Consider the following 18,038-nt stretch of genomic DNA (forward strand, 5'->3'; position numbering starts at 1 on the left):
ACAGAACAGTGAACAGAATGCTATATAATGTGGCTGAGCGAGGTACACAGAGTGGCAGTAAACAGAATGCTATATAGTGTGGCTGAGCGAGCGGTGTACTACTATTCCCAGCAGACACAGAACAGTAAACAGAATGCTATATAGTGTGGCTGAGCGAGCGGTGTACCACTATTCCCAGCAGACACAGAACAGTAAACAGAATGCTATATAGTGTGGCTGAGCGAGCGGTGTACCACTATTCCCAGCAGACACAGAACAGTGAACAGAATGCTATATAGTGTGGCTGAGCGAGCGGTGTACCACTATTCCCAGCAGACACAGAACAGTAAACAGAATGCTATATAGTGTGGCTGAGCGAGCGGTGTACCACTATTCCCAGCAGACACAGAACAGTAAACAGAATGCTATATAGTGTGGCTGAGCGAGCGGTGTACCACTATTCCCAGCAGACACAGAACAGTAAACAGAATGCTATATAGTGTGGCTGAGCGAGCGGTGTACCACTATTCCCAGCAGACACAGAACAGTGAACAGAATGCTATATAATGTGGCTGAGCGAGGTACACAGAGTGGCAGTAAACAGAATGCTATATAGTGTGGCTGAGCGAGCGGTGTACTACTGTTCCCAGCAGCGACACAATGACAGGGGGGACCCTGGCTAGCGTGGCTGGAGCGCGAACTACCCTGCCTGCCTACCCAAAGCTAAACCCACAGACAAATGGCGGAGATATGACGTGGTTCGGGTATTTATTTATCCGAACCACGTGACAGTTCGGCCAATCAGAGCGCGTTCGGGTCCGAACCACGTGACCCGTTCGGCCAATCACAGCGCTAGCCGAACGTTCGGGGAACGTTCGGCCATGCACTCTTAGTTCGGCCATGTGGCCGAACGGTTTGGCCGAGCACCGTCAGGTGTTCGGCCGAACTCGAACATCACCCGAACAGGGTGATGTTCTGCAGAACCCGAACAGTGGCGAACACTGTTCGCCCAACACTACTCACAACATGTTTAACCACAAAGAAACACCTGAACTGGAGTATAAGAGAAAGTGAAGGCTAGTAGTTGGGACCTTAACCCCCCCCCCCCAAGTTGCAGGGGCTCCCCTCCCCCCCTTAGGCACGGGCCTAAGTTGTCTTCAGTTTGTATCTTGCAGTTTGGTAACCAAACCTTGACATTGTAGTCCCTCCCCAAAGTTTTGACCCGCTCCACCTGGAAGCAAGGCCAGATTTATACTTTTTGTGCCCCTAGGCCTAGTATGTTGTGGCTCCACTTTATGTGCAGCTGCAACCCCCATTCCGTGTCCAGCCCCTCTTCCATGTGTATTATCCATGTATTGTAGCCCCTCTCTTTCATAAGCTGTTCTCTTGGGCATCAGTTTCCCTTTGTCATGTGTTGCTATGCAATTTTCAGCCTCCTCTTTCATATATATCAACTGCTCTTTTCATGTCCATCTGATCCTTTTGGGCTGCGGCCGCACAAGGCCCGGGTCTTAATGGCCTTTCCAGAAATCCAGCCCTGACTGGAACTAGTAGATCCATCCTCTGAGCATGCTATATTGAATGAATGAACAGGCATATAGTCAGGAAGAGTAGAACTCACCAGACAAGGGATTACATTGTTGGTGAGCTAACACAGCTAATGCAGTGGGCATCACTAAAAAAATCCCTGTTTTTGAATAGAAGAACTTAGACAGTCCCTGATTTAAAAGTAGAGCATAGCTTTTATTTTTAGCTAATGCCACAAATCTCTGGGCATCTTCCCACAAGCAGTTTGGGCACCCCAAGTTACTGGTAGAAGAGCTAGCAATTGAGACCAGACCCCAGGGTTAAAGTGGACCCGACCTCTTGCACTTGTCTAATTAGTTCTTATCAGCAACTGTGAATAGACTGCAGGAGAGCACTACCAAGATAGCTCTACATATATTAAACACTGAGGCTTAACCCTTTCAGTGTCCTCTGCAAAAATTAAACCAAGTCAAACTTACATTTTATTTTTAGGATTTCCATAATTTGCAATGAAGATTTTTTTTCCATGCCACGGCTAATCTTTTGGAGCAGACAGGAAATTCTGAATTCAGTTCCACTTTAAGAGGAAGAATGTTAGTTGCTAAGCAACAGTGGTAAGGGAAATTTTGGTGAGAGTGGTACCAACCTTTGTGTAATATTGGGTAGTATTATGCCATATCTAGTAGTAGGAGTAATAGTAGCGTTTGCCATATGGTGGTGGAGAAGAACACATGGGGAAGAGGGCCCTGCCAAATAGGCTAACAATCTAAGAGTGGGGGAGAGGGACACATAAGGGGAGGTATGTTGTAAGGCCAAGGGAGGGGGTGGAGCTTTGAAAATGGCGGGAGAGCGAGAGTGAACCAATAGATTGCCTTAAACTGAGATATGACCAAATTGCACCTTGTCTATGTGGTAAGGGAATCAGGTTGTGGGCTTTTCTGCAGATGGGGAAAATATGAATAGTTCCATGTACTATATAAAGAACTGCCTAATAGGTTGGCACTGTTGTATAGAGATACTCAAAATAAACATGTAGAGAACATGAATGAACTGACACTCTTATCACATAGATGGAAGCACAAACTTACCTTCCGATTAGGACATAGACCACCACTGTGAGCAGAATAACTACTATGGCTGCTGAGATGCCAATCATCACCACCTGACTGTTCTCGCTGGAGATGGAGAAAGCTGGAAGAAGAAGAAGCAAAAAGAGGTTCTTACCATAACTGGTCCATCAATAACAGAATATCATCTATGACAACAGGCTGAGGTTGTGCCAAGCGTTTTTTCTAAGCGATTTCTTTTTGTTCATATGTTAATGTAACAGCAATGCATGGAGTCCATTATGAATCACTGTATAATTTCGACAGTAGAATATAGCTAATGTTTACCAGTGTTTTTACTATGACGTAACCAAACCTTACTCTCACCTGAGTCCTCCCTGTCCCGATGCCTAACCCTAACTGACTCCCGGCCGATCCCTAACCCTAACTGACTCCCGGCCGATCCCTAACCCTAACTGACTCCCGGCCGATCCCTAACCCTAACTGACTCCCGGCCGATCCCTAAACCACCTCCACCCAATCACTGATGCCTAACCTACCACCCCCCCCACCGCAATCACCAGCACCTTTGCTGCTAAATACTCACTCCTTTACACTAATTAATGCTAATATCCACCGATAATTACAACTGAACTTAAATAGAACCTGAACTGAAAATAAAAAGTCAAAATAAACATACACAGGTCATACTTACCTTTAATGTAGTCTGCACATTAATCTCTTTCTCCTCTCCTGCGTCCTGTTTGTCAGCTGTGATCAATGGAATTCTCTGGGCTTCATTTTGAAAATGGCCATTATCCCATAACAGCTTCTGGGTCAGAACACTGTTAAACTGTTATATCGCCCACTTGAGCCATAGGGAAACATGGACATTACCTTGCACATTCAGTTGTAACTGACAGCTGCTGATATATAACTGACAGCAACTGGTATATTTCAGTTCTGACAAAATCTTGTCAGAACTGGAAGGGATCATTGAAAGAAGAAAATGGTGAGCTTCTGAGAGGAACTGGCGGTGAGGTTAGTATGTAATATTCATTTGCAGCTACATCAGGTGCTTATTTTAAATAATTTTACTCAGTTCAGGTACCCTTTAACCCTATTCTCACACTAACAGTCCCTCTACCGATGCCTAACACTAACCTACTGCCCCCCACCACAATCCCTGCCATCTTCACCGCTAAATACTCATTCCCTTACGCTTCTTAACAGGTGACGGCAATCTAACACAGATATTTATCAAGTGCTGCCATGCCCAAAATATCTCCCGGGTGCCACCCCCAAATCCCAGCAGCCAAATGCTGGAGGAGAGGGTCCTGGTGTTTTATTTTAGAGTTTATCTAATGGATGTTTCACTATATATACAGGCTGCCCACTTTCGAAATCCTAAGAATAACATCAATGCTTTTATTATCTACACAGAAACTCTGGTACCTGGGCTTAAAGCGGTATAAAACCCTGACATAGTATTCAATAAAAACATGTTTTCCTACTTTTTATATGTCATACGGTTATCACATCTGTTTTTGTGCATACGTATTATTATTCATTTAGAAATTATACATTCCCAAAGTACACTTTTTTTTTCTCTGAGAGCTGACTTTGCATTGTATTTATAACTGCTTTATTCATGTTCTAAAATAAACAGAAATTCTTTCTGATTGTCTGACTTTGTTCAGCAAAGCCTGCAGTGTCAGAGAAGTGTTTATTTACATTCCTCACTTGATACAATTAAACACAAGATAACATTATCTAAAGTTCGGATGCGTCCAGCTTTGCTGGCAGTGAACTTCTAAGCCCTGTGTGTAACCTTTTGAATGCTGTTCTAGTAAAAAAAATGCTGGTTGAATATAATATGCTTTAAATAATCTATTAGAGCAAAGTAGAAATGCTGTGTTTCATTCCGCTTTAAGAGATATCCAGAGGCCCAGTGAAAACAAGTCTGCCAAAACGATTCTTCCTGGTCACTAATCCCATACCATACCACAATAGGGGTAAAGAGGCACCCAGGTGTAGATAAAACTGAGTTAAAAACAACAATAAAATCAAAAAGGAGTGAGGAGGGTTACCTCAATGATGACAGTCTCATTAAGACAAAAGAAATATATTTAGCACATGCAATGCATTTCACAGGTCCAAGCCCGCTTCCTCAGGCCAATAACAGTGCCAGAGTAAAGACAGCCAAATAGCAATGAGCGCCTTACCATAGTTACACAATGCAACTATCTACTGTCAGCACCTCGGGGGTGTGTTCACCCACAAACCCACCCACTTGCCAATCCAGCTTTGAGAAGCAGTACACCACATGTGGGTGATGTACACACAACATAAAGCTCCACCCCTTATCCTAGGGATTTCATCTGTCTCTGGAAACCGCCGGAAGGACTTTTTTGGCCAAGTAATAACTTAAAGAACAAATTCTTTTTACACCAGTGTTAAGTAGAGGGGGAGACAGGAGAGGAGAGCGTGTTTTATAGATCCTTGGCATTCCACTTTAAAAATAATACGGTGTTGATATCTCTATAAATCCTGGTCATTACTCGCAATAAATACAATTCCAGAATGGGCACTTGGCAACTGTGTTCAAAGAAAAAACTGCGTAAAACCTAACCCAAACAGTCACACTCCTTTACTGGCATCCCAATTAATTCTAAACCCTCATTTGGCCCACAGAGCCAAATCCTCAGTCTGTTTCTCTATAACAAATCACAAAGCTGAGTTAACTAGAGGCTATCGTGGCTTTAGAAGGAAGGGGGAGAAGAGTTTTATTTACAGCAACTAGCGATTTAGCGATCTAAAGGGCAAGCATGTAATCGAGTTTCATTCACAAGTATAAACACGGTGAAAGTAACGACAACAGTCCATTTGGATCCCGCGATAAGAATGTAACTGTGGGTGGCATATTGTATTTCTGTTTACATCGGTTTGCGTTGGGACATCATTTTTACCCCCAATTACAGCTGGGAGGTTTCAACACTTGTGCCGTGCACGGAACACTCTGATACCTAACTAATGATGACCAGAGCGGGCTTTCTGGCAAACAGCACAATAGAATGGGTTTTTTGTATATCTTAATGGATAAAATATCACATTTTCCAGATTTTATCTTTCAATGCAGTAATTAAAGTGATTTAACTAAAGTTTCTAGCAAGTGTTACATCTATTAGAGTCTAACAATGGCACTTCCTGCCTTAGACAGCTGTGCTTGGTTCCTATCGGAATGCAGTTGTCAGTCTCTCCTCCGTATTTAGATAACGGCTTCTAATCCTCTGCTATGTGTCGGTAACAGACGTAGAAAGTGGACCCGTCACTACAAAATCACATTTCACATGCCAGGATGAGTGTGGGGGCAGTCATGTTTACTGATGTATAAGACAGTTTGGTTCACAATTGTGTCCAAAGCAGAGATGACATGAACGTCCAACTCAACAGGAGTATTTTTTTGTTCATTATTGCATTCCAATAGAGGTAGTCTTTGGTTGAAGGATACCCGAAGCGATATGTGACATGATGAGATAGACATGTGTATGTACAGCATGTGTATGTACAGTGCCTAGCACACAAATAACTATGCTGTGTTCCTTTTTTTCTTTCTCAGCCTGAAAGAGTTAAATATCAGGCATGTAAGTGGCTGACCCAGTCCTGACTCAGACAGGAAGTGACTACAGTGTGACCCTCACTGATAAGAAATTCCAAGTATAAAACACTTTCCGAGCAGAATATTGCTTCTGAGAGCAAGAAAGAGTTAAAAAGGGGAATTTCTTATGAGTGAGGGTCACACTGCAGGGGGGAAGGGGGGGTCTACTTTTCTGGCTGCCTATACTGGAGCAACTAAACTGGCTACCTATACTGGGTCTGGGGGCAACTATACTGGCTACCTATACTGGGCCTGGGGCAACTATACTGGCTACCTATACTGGGCCTGAGGCCAACAATACTGACTACTTATGTTGGGCTTGGGGGCAACTATACTATAATGAGGCTGCAGTCTGTCTTCAAAGGACAACTGAAGTGAGAAGAACATGAAGTCTGCCATATTTATTTACCTTTAACCTCCTTGCCGGTTATCCCGAACACAGTTCGGGGTAACCTGCGCAGGAGGATTTCTCAGGCCCCGCTGGGCCGATTTGCATAATTTTTTTTTTCCTACACGCAGCTAGCACTTTGCTAGCTGCGTGTTGTACGCGATCGCCGCCGATTCGCCGCTACCCGCCGCGCCGAGCCCCCCCCCCCCTCCGCCCCAGACCCCTGCGCAGCCTGGCCAATCAGTGCCAGGCAGCGCTAAGGGGCGGATCGGGATTCCCTCTGACGTCACGACGTCCATGACGTCGGTGACGTCATCCCGCCCGGTCGCCATGGCGACCGGGGAAGCCCTGCAGGAAATCCCGTTCTCAACGGGATTCCCTGCATACTCTGATCGCCGAAGGCGATCAGAGTGGGTGGGGGGATGCCGCCGCTCAGCGGCTATCATGTAGCGAGCCCTGGGCTCGCTACATGATTAAAAAAAATAAAATAAAAAAAAAGTGCAGCGCTGCCTCCTTGGCGGATTTTTTAGACCGGCAAGGAGGTTAAACAATACCAGTTGCTGGCAGCCCTGCTAAATCTCTTTGGCTGCAGTAGTGTCTGAATCACACCAGACATGCAGCTAATCTTGTCAGATCTGACAATGATGTCAGAAACACCTGGGGCTTGATTCACAAAGCGGTGCTAACTGTTAGCACGCCTGTGAAAACCCCCTTAGCACGTCTAAACAAGCTTTTCGCGCGCAAGACTTTGTGCGCGTAAAACTTTGTGCGCGCAAACTTAGCGCGCAATTTGATTAAGAAATCCGGTGCTAACCTACTTAGCACCCTGGTTAGCGCGTCTAAAGACTTTAGACGTGCTAAGTAGGTTAGCACCGGTTTGTGAATCAAGCCCCTGATGTGCTGCATGCTTGTTGAGGGCCTATGACTAAACGTATTAGAGGCAGAGGATCAACAGGACAGCCAAAAAACTGGTATTGCTTAAAAGGAAATAAATATGGCAGCCTCCATATTCCTCTTGCTTCAGTTGTCCTTTAAAATGGACCTGAACACTTGCACAGGACAGGAGGAAAACAGAGAGACATCCACCCTGTATTTATTTAGAGAGTTTACCCTGTAATTTCCCCTAATCTGTGTCTAATCACAAGTTGTAATTTGATCCCCTGTGTCAGTTGACTGCCATGGCAGAGGTGGCAGATAAGCTCATTTGAAAGCACAGGAGGTTAACAATATGTCTGCTTCCATGAATCAGGAAGTAGAAATGGTGCAGATTTATTGCAGGATTTGTATCAGCTGTAACAAAGAAATATTTTTCTTTAAAGGTTATTACACTCTTGCTTATCCTTTAGAGCAGAAAGGAAGTTCTGAGGTCAGGTCCGCTTTAAGGAAGGCATGGACACTGATGAACTGGTGCAGATAGAATTTCCAATTATGGGCATTTTAGAGCACAATATAATAATAATTACATATACAGTATAAAAAAATGCACATACTTATAAGTGCATTAATAAAAAAAGTATTTTTAACTTAAAGGGGCACTATGGCGAAAAATAGTAAAATTTTAAATATGTGCAAACATAAACAAATAAGAGGAATGTTTTTTGAAAAGTAAAATGAGCCATAAATTACTTTACTTCTATGTTGCTGTCACTTACAGTAGGTAGTCTAAATCTGACAGAAGTGACAGGTTTTGGACTAGTCCATCTATTCATGGGGGATTCTCAGCAAGGCTTTTATTCTTTATAAAGATATTCCCTAAAAATGATTTAAACAATGATGCTGGCCAGCTTCCCTGCTTGCTACACAGTTTTTTTGGCAGTTGGACAGTGCAACTGCCATTCACTAAATGCTTTTGAAAATCAATCCCTGAGAATCCCCTATAAAGAGATGGAGTAGTCCAAAACCTGTCACTTCTGTCAGATTTCTACCTACTGTAAGTGACAGCAACATAGGAGAAAAGTAATTTATGGCTCATTTTACTCTGGAAAAAATTCACTTCTTATTTGTATATGTTTGCACATATTTTAAATTTTACAATTGTTCACCTTAGTGCCCCTTTAAGTTTTAACTTGCTTCGATTTCCCTTCCATTTAGCCCAGCTTTAGTTCACGTCGGAAGCCATCCTTTCAGCATTAGACGTTGACTCACGGTTGTTGAAAAACACTTTGAATTTATTGTGTACGCCAGGGCTTTTTACTGTACTTAGATGTAATGGACTGTTAAAATGTGTACGACAATAAAATGAGATTTAAAAACTGCACCTTGGGGGGGGGGGGGGGGGGGGGCAGCAGAGTATAAAAACCGCACCTGTCGTTTTTGCGAAATACTGCTGAGCAGTTTGTGACTATTTTATCACGGGAATGTGACAGGTACATGCCATTTTCATATACTGTTTTACTGCAAGCAGCAAACCATAATGAATAAAAAGATACTGCCGAAACGTAAATAAAGATCTATGCAAAAAACATTATTTATATTGTTTACCGTGTATTTACTGCCTCCGGAGCGCCCACGGCCACTTATTGCTGATTGTAATCGCAGATGATAACTGATCTATGTTGTGTTTTGTATCATTTTATAGAGCCTTTCATCTTTTCACTTGTTAAATTTGAATGCATTTTTCCGCCGTGAACATCGTTCTTATTTCCAGGGATTTTTTTTTCTGTGAAAAGGTATTAAATGGACTTGATCATTTATTGTTGCTGGAACACTGATGCCAAAAGCAGGTCGGTGACTTCTGGCAACCGTATTGCATGATGTCACTTGTGTTCCAGCACAGGAGTGCAGAAGGCTGCAATGAATCCACCGCCTCCCAGCAAAATCGTGATCTAAGCTGGTCTGCGGAGCCAACCTGTGCAGGCGGAAATGGCCAGGTTATGTCACCAAGGATCCAGTAACAATGCCTGGTGGCTTCTAACCTTGCATGAATAGATGCTTAGTGTGGTTTCCCTTCTTATAACAGAAGGTATTTGCAATAATTCAGCTTTAAAGGACTTCCGAGGCCAAATGTTCCCCCAAAAAATAAAAAAAGTTAGATACCTGTATAACTTTGGTGGACACGGAGGATGCCGTCCGCGCCCTCCGTGCCGTTCCGCCGGGTCCACGCCTCTCAATATCCCCCCGAATGGCTCCCAACCCCACGGCCAGGGTCGGGCTCTGCTGCCTGTATAAAGATGGCCGCCCGGCGCTGGCCGCAGCTGCGCACTCTGCATGGCCGCTACTGCGGCTGCGCAGCACTAGGGCCAACCCCCCAATCCACGCAACAGGCTGTTTCCTGTAGCGTGGATCGGGGGGTTGGCCCTAGAGCTGCGCAGCCGCAGTAGCGGCCATGCGGAGTGCGCAGCTGCGGTCAGCGCCGGCGGCAATCTTTATACAGGCAGCAGAGCCCGACCCTGACCGTGGGGTTGGGAGCCATTTGGGGGGATATTGAGAGGCGGGGACCCGGCAGAACGGCACGGAGGGCGCGGGCGGCGTCCTCCGTGTCCACCAAAGTTATACAGGTATCTAACTTTTTTTATTTTCTGGGGGAACATTTCGCCTCGGAAGTCCTTTAAAGAGGAACGTCAGTGAACATTTTTACTGTTGACAGGTGATGTTGCTGCTGCATGGTTTTTAGCAGTTGGAAACAGCTGTAAATAGCTATTTGCCACAATGTAGCAAGGTTTACAGACAGGAAACTGCCAAAAGTACGGGGTTTCTTGTGGGAGGGGTTTCACCACAATATCAGCCATACAGCGCCCCCTGATGGTCTGTTTGTGAAAAGGAATAGATTTCTCATGTAAAAGGGGGTATCAGCTACTGATTGGGATAAAGTTTAATTCTTGGTTGGAGTTTCTCTTTAAGTGTGTAACTGTGGTTACCCACAATGCACACTGCTGAATATGCAAATTATCTCTTTAGGCCACTGAAGCCAGGCTTACATCCAGAACTGCTGGTGCATAGCAAGCCTATATCTTTACTATACTATAGCTTGCTATACATCAGTGGCTCTGGATGCAAGCCTGGCTTTATGGATATAAAGAGATCATTTGCACATTCAGCAGTTGTGCATTGTGGGTAGCCACAATTACACACTTACAGTTGAATTTTTGCAAATACCTTCTGTTTAAAGAAGGCAAACTACACTAAGCATTGTTTTTTTATTAGGAGGGCTTTTTGGTCTCTTTTGGTCCCCTATACTTTCCTTGTGGTTTTGGGTCACCCCGAGCTGCTTGGTTACTCTCATGAATAGATGAAAATGCATTGTACAGTGCCGTTAGGTTGCCCAATCAAATAAATGTTTATCAGAATAGCTAAAGGATCTATACTAGTGTAAGGCCTTGTACAGCTATGGGGAAACCACAGAGGCATTTCCCGTTCACTTTTTCTCCTAAGTTTTCTCCTCTCAATTGTAAGTTCCTAAGGGCAGGGCCTCCTAGTGTGTCTTATTAAACTGGCATTTATCAAATAAACATGTAGTATTGGTGATGTCTCAAAGCACATGGACTATGTATGTATTTGTGTTGCTGCTGGATGTCGTGATTGGACAGAGTTTTAAAGTCAATGGGAACTGTATTAAAAAAAAAAAGTCAACCAGATACTTACCTAAGGAGAGGGAAGGCTCTGGGTCTTATAGAGCCTTTCCGCTCCACTCACAGATCTCTCGTTCCAGCGATGCTTCCCCCGGTAGCAGTATTTGAACAAATGCTGCTTTCCGCCACCGAAAGAGGCTTCGGAAGTCTTCGGGAGCCCAATTGCTCCCAAAGACAGGTGGCTCCATACCGTGCCTGTGTGAGCACACCCTCTCTCGCGCTCATGTGGCGCAGTATGGAGCCGCTTATCTTCAGGAGCACTCGGGCTCCCGAAGACTCCTGCAGTGGGGAATTCAAACAGGGAGCTGCCGCTGCAACAAGGGGACCGAGATAGGAGCGGGAAGACTCTATAGGACCCAGAGCTTTCCCTCGCCTTAGGCAAGTATCTGCCTGATTTTATTTTGTACAGCTCCCATTGACTTTAAAAGTCTCATATATCTATGCTCCAACGCTGGGTCGATTTTGTGAAATTGCTCTTGCTCATTGTTACCCTTCATTCTCTGCACTTGTCTTGATAAATCAGCCCCAATCTCCATTATACCGCTAATGTGAGGAGTGTTCACTTTCTCATTATATGGCCCAAGACCAATATACAATAACCAATCAATGACCACCCATAAACAATGAATACGTACAGTCAGGACTGGTTTCAAATTCAAACTTTCGACTGTTTGTTCCATAGCCGGCTGCGGTCCGGGCTCTGATCTGGAAGATGTAGGTGGTATCAGGCTTAAGCCCACTGATGGTCACATTGGTAACTCTGGATCGAAGGATGGTGTAGCTTGTTTCCTGTTCCTGCTTTTAGGAAAAATAAATATGGTTGTTAAAATCTTTACACACATAGTACAGTATAAACTCGTTATAGTAAACACCAAGGGACCAGGAAAAGTGGTTTACTATATCAGAAGTTTACTATATTAGAAATTGACCTAGGAATGGCCCAGCATGCTCTGGTACATTCTCTGCTTCAAAGGAGCAACATTGGAGGTACAGTACAAGCACTTGCACATTTGGCGGACTATAAGGTTAAGTATACCTTAGGGTTGCATAGTCAGGCTGCACAAATTGTTGGTACAGTATCCAGGACTCCTTAAAAAGTGCAGCCATCACTGAATAGAGGCAGCCACTCGCTACCGGTGAGTGGCTCCGATACCTCCGTGGGTGGGACTTGCCTTGTAACACCAGTCTGAAGAGGAAACCGACCATGGGTTTCATACTGACATATATGACACATGCACCGCCCACTTTTTACTACATCCAGAGTCAGAGTCACATAGGGGCCAAAAAACATGTTTGCTTTAACAGAAGTTTTGTTATATCCATGTTTACTATACCAGGCGTCATTCCCATACACTTTTAGTGGAGATTGGCTGGGACCTGGAGAGGTAGTTTACTATAACTGAATGTTTACTATACCTGAGTTTATTATAATGAGATAATACTGTACACCTTTGTTATACTATAAAAAAAAAAATGAATAGTTATGAAGTATGGAGATCATCAGTTCATAAATAGTGTGTGACTTAAAGAGACACTGAAGCGAAAAAAAAAATATGATATAGTGAATTGGTTGTGTACTATGAATAATTACTAGAAGATTAGCAGCAAAGAAAATATTCTCATACTTTTATTTTCAGGTATATAGTGTTTTTTCTAACATTGCATCACTCTATAATATGTGCAGATTACACAACACTCAGCATATAAAATGATTCTTTCAGAGCAGTCTGTGAAGTAATGACCTCTCCTCTAGCAGAGGAAAAGTAAATAGTCCAGGAACAGTTGAGATAATAAAAGCCCTCTCCACGACTAACTTAGTCGGAGAGCTTAATGGCTTGTTTGCATCGAGATAACAACTGGAGTTTCTCAACTCTTCCTGTACTGGAAACAATTACACTGATGTATCTGATCTTAATGTTTTATTTCTTAGCTGTGCTACACATACAAATCATAATATCATCATTTTTTTTTCGCTTCAGTGTCTCTTTAAACAGCACATTAAATATCACAGAAATCAGTAAAATTACAGACTGAAGATTGGATCGTCTAGCAAAATGATTAAACCTGGTGTGTGTTTTCAATAGATACGATAAACTGCCATCAATTTTATCTCTTGATTCTATGTTCCGTTATGGTTTTCATCTGCTTGTTAGAATGCAATATTAAACATCTGAGATCGATTACGGCAACCCTAATACTATTGTTTGAAGTTTGAAATATCTGGTAATTTGCTTAAGCCATCAGATAATTCACTTTTAAAGAGGCACTTCTAAAAGGAGAACAAAAGTATAAACTTTTATTTGATGTTTTCATTTCAAAGTTTGACTGAAATTCCACCGAAGTTTGCTCAGTCCATAAATTGTGGGCTTTGTGGAAATTCTGGAAATTATGATATTACATAGCTCATATTTATTACCTACAACTAATGTTGATATTGGACAGTGATGGGCAGTATAAGATTTTTTTGTTTTCTTTTTTGGAAACTCTATGCAGCAGTGTTGCAGCTTATGAATAGTTACATATGTGGCCTCCTCTCCATCTCTCCTGTGCAACTGCTTCCTGAAAAGGGAACGTCCCAGTGTTGTTGTGCTTCTATATATGGATGTGCACCACAGTCCATGCAGAAGGTGCACACGAGTGGTATGGTGATGGCCAGGAGTGTGGTTCCCCAAATTCTTCATCCAACTTTTTAGTCTTACTTGTGCTTTATCTGACCTCCCTTACTTATCTAAGGTCAGCTTTAGAAATGAGAGTCCTCCTGCCATCCTTGAGGGCCTCCACTACTAATATTAGGCATTTAATGAGTCCCGTTGCACCCATTCAACTGTATCTCGGAGGAGCTTACAATCTAATATCTACCACAGTCATAGTACAATATTCATACCATGATTTAACCACTTGATGACCCAGCCTTTACCCCCCCCCCTTAAGGACCAGCGCTGATTTTGCTGATCTGTGCTGGGTGGGCTCTACAGCCCCCAGCACAGATCAAACACCAGGCAGAGCAACCAGATCGCCCCCCCTTTTTTCCCCACTAGGGGGATGATGTGCTGGGGGGGTCTGATCGCTCCTGCCTGCGTGTGGCTGGTGGGGGGGGGGGGCACCTCAAAGCCCCTCCACCGCAGGATTCCCCCTCTCCTCCCTCCCTTCCCCGGAGATTGGAGGCTGCACAGGAATGGATCTGTCCTGTGCAGCCTCTAACAGGCTCCTCCCTGTCATGTGACAGCGATCCCCGGCCGCTGATTGGCCGGGGATCGCTGATCTGGTACATTGCTGCTACTGTTTGCAGCGTTGTACAAATGTAAACAAAGCGGATTTTTTCCGCTTGTGTTTACATTTAGCCTGCGAGCCACGATCGGCGGCCCGCAGGCTATTCACGGAGCCCCCCGCCGTGAATTGACAGGAAGCGGCTGTTTTCTGATTAATTAGCCTGCAGCCGGCGACGCAGATCTGCGTCGCTGGTCCTGCAGCTGCCACTTTGCCGACGCGCGTTATAAGTGCGAGGTCGGCAAGTGGTTAAAGTGAACCAGAGATGAAGCACCCTCATGTATTTTACCATATATATCAGTGGGTACATTAGAGAAAACACCTACAATGCTTTCTGTTTCATTCTGCACTGCTCACCCTGCTTCTAATCAGCCCTGATAAAATCCCCGACTGAGCATTCAGTCTGGATTTGCTATAATGACTCAGCTATAATGAATCCTGAGCAGAGCCAGCAGGGGGCAGGCTTGGGCCTGAAAAGACATGAGAGAATACAGACTGAGCTATAAATATTCCTGAACAAATCCAGACTGAATGCTCAGTCTGGGATTTTATCAGGGCTGATTAGAAGCAAGCTGTGCAGTGCAGAATGAAACAGAAAGCAAGGTAGGTGATTTCTCTAATGTTCCCACTGATATATATGGTAAAATACATGAGGGTGCTTTGTCTCTGGTTCCCTTCAAGGACAATTTTTGGGCAAACCAAGTAACTTATCAGTATGTTTTCAGGATGTTGACAGAAAACTATACAAACATGAGGAAAGCCTATGAACTCCTTACAGATAGTGTCCTGACCAGGATTTGAGACAGTGGGACCCTACAATACAATTTCAAAGCAAGGGTGCTACACACTACTACATCATGCTGTCCACTATCCTGTTAGCTGCAAAACCTCAAGCCTATATCAAATGTTATCTCACAGCTCTAGTTTTATACAACCTAAAAAACTCACTTCTCTGAGCAAGCATGTCATCCAACCAAAGCCATTTCAGCAAGTCTATGCCCTACCATAGCGTTTATTCAGTATAAAACACATATCATCTTATAGAAAACTTTCGGATTCCCCTAACCTCTTGCCTCCCAGGGCTGAGGAGTTGGTACAAAAATCATCTGACTCCTCAGCTTATGAAACCACCGACTCCGATTCCAGGTAACCAAAATTGCTCTGACTCCTCGACTCCAACTCCTTAGTCTAATACTTACCAGGGCTGTGAAGATGGTACAAAAATAATCCGCCTCCAACTCTTCAGTTTATGAAACCACCAACTCTGACTCAAGGTACCCAAAAATTGCTCCAACTCCTGACTCCACAGCCCTGGTCTCCATGTGCAGTATTATCCTCCTAAAGGACAACTGAACTGAGAGGGATATAGTGGCTGCCATATGTATTTCCTTTTAAACAATGCAAATTGCCTGTCTGTTATGTTGACCCTCTGCCTTTAATACATTTTAGCCATAGATCCCGAACAATCAGATGTCTGACTTAAAGTGAACCTCCAGACTAAAAATCTACTCAGCAGAACTGAAAAGGATTGGTGTTTTTTTAACAGTTTCACAGCATCAGAACTTTGTTTTTCTTACCAAAGCATCATTTTTAGCTACATTTTTAGCTAAGCTCCACCCATCAAAGAAAACTGCCCGGGCTTTTTTCCCCTGATGCTGTGCAAAGCATGATGCGCTTTCCTATGTTGTTATTCACGTTGCCTAGCAACTGGGAGGGGTGATCAACATACAGGACAGTTGGAACTGTGTCTCATACTCCCTGTCACCTCCTTTCAACCAAAAAGATGGCTGCCCTCATGAAATCAAACATTTGCCTGTTCTTTTAAAACAGGGTGGGTAAGAGATTATATTACCTATCTATTTAATTAACATAACTAATGTAACGTAATGACAGTATGTTTGTTTAGGCTGGAGTTCCTCTTTAAGTTTGACTGCATTTGCCACATGCTTGTTTCAGGTGTGGGATTCAGATTCTAATGATACAAAAAAGATCAGGAGGACAGCCAGGCAACTGGTATTGTTGAAAAGGAAATAAAGATGGTGGCCTCTGTATCCCACTCAGGTCAGTTGTCCTTTAAAGCAGTAGGATCAGCCATACTATTCCAGGGAAAAAAACACACACATATAAGTAGATAAATACTTGATCCACTTACATAACACATGTATTGTACTGTCCACGTTTTGATTTCAGTGAATGTTATATAGTAAATGACGAGAATTCTGTTCCTGGTGGGGGCCATGTCTTTTGCCCACAGTAAAGGCTAACTCGTGATGTCATTTCTGCCCTTTACTTTTTTTCTTGTCTCCTCCAATCGCTGAGTCACCTCAGCCTTGCTTGTAAACACAAGTGAGTAGGGGATTAGGTTTCAGATAAGCAGCAGGCAGGGAAATAAAGGGAAGAGGAGGAATATATTATAGATAAAAAGAACCCCCAGCATGCAATTCTTTGGCACCGACTACTAAAGAGCAAGTGCTCCTAAGGTATATGATAACTCCAAATCATAACAGCAGAAAACGTTTTGAAAGTTTTGAATGCAGGATTAGCATCTTTATCACTTAATACACTCAGACCAGTTGCTGTTGAAATTTGATATTTATGGTGACGATACCGCTTTAAGTTTGACATCAAATGTTTTCTTTTTTGTAGATCTGGTAAACGATCAGTAGGTAAATGGTGTTGATAATGTAACTGAGCTAGCACCTTACACTCACACACACTCCACATAATACAGCATGATGTATGACAGGTCAAATGTATGCAATAACCATTCTTAAATTGTCACGGGAACTATCATGAAAGATGAATCTAGGCAGGTCTCTCTCTTTCTGCTACTGTTGTCTGTTCCATCTCTATGTACTTTGTACACTATGGGATATGCCACTGTATATTTGTATTGTATTTTTGTCCATGTAACCTATCTACACTATAGCTATTCTTACGTACCATGGAAGATGTTGGAACTATATGGGGCTTGATTTACTAAGAGGTGCTAACCTACTTAGCACGTCTAAAGTCTTAAGGCACGCTAACCAGGGTGCTAAGTAGGTTAGCACCAGTTTTCTCAATCAGATCGTGCGCTAAGTACCGCGCGCAAAGTTTTGCGCGCGCAAACTTCTATGTGCGCGCTAAGTCCCATAGGCTTTAGTGGGCATTTCGCACGGAGCGCCCTGCGCTCTGTGCAGTGCACGCGCAAAACTTTGCGTGCGGTACTTTACGCACGATCACTACTTCTCACATTTCAACTGAGTTTAGACGTGCTAAGGGCCAGTGCTAAAGTTAGCACCGTTTTGTAAATCAAGCCCATAAGCTGCTATGATGCAGTCAATATTGTGTCAGGTAGCTGATAACATAGCAAAGGCATTTTGAGCTCCAAGGTCATTCTTAGATAAGTTCTGCACAATAAAAGTCCAACTGTGGCATTTTCTTTTTAATTTTTGTTTTATTTAAAGATGGTCAGAATCTCATTTATATGGTTTGTGTTGGACAGATTTCTCAGTACTAGTCCTGGGGCTCGATTCAGAAAGCGGTGCTAACCCAGTTAGAGACTTTAGGCGTGATAACCATTGCACCACGATGGTGAAAAGCCAGTTTAGGCGTGATAAGTT

At 43.5% G+C, this 18,038-nt stretch overlaps 1 protein-coding gene across 3 annotated transcripts in view; it reads right to left on the reverse strand.

Annotated features, from left to right (window-relative positions):
* EPHA3 (EPH receptor A3) overlaps positions 1-18,038 on the reverse strand; it is a 501,294-nt gene that overhangs the window by 88,743 nt on the left and 394,513 nt on the right. For 2 of the 3 annotated variants that reach the window (XM_068270664.1, XM_068270666.1), the window contains 2 exons: positions 11,802-11,964; positions 2,595-2,697 (listed from right to left, as the gene is read on the reverse strand). In XM_068270664.1, coding sequence (XP_068126765.1) covers positions 2,595-2,697; positions 11,802-11,964 — 266 coding nt within the window. The remainder of the gene's footprint in view (positions 1-2,594; positions 2,698-11,801; positions 11,965-18,038) is intronic. The other variant, XM_068270665.1, reaches the window with a different exon arrangement.

The sequence above is a fragment of the Hyperolius riggenbachi genome, chromosome 2 (genome assembly GCF_040937935.1).
Source record: "Hyperolius riggenbachi isolate aHypRig1 chromosome 2, aHypRig1.pri, whole genome shotgun sequence".
Classification (NCBI taxonomy): Eukaryota; Metazoa; Chordata; class Amphibia; order Anura; family Hyperoliidae; genus Hyperolius; species Hyperolius riggenbachi.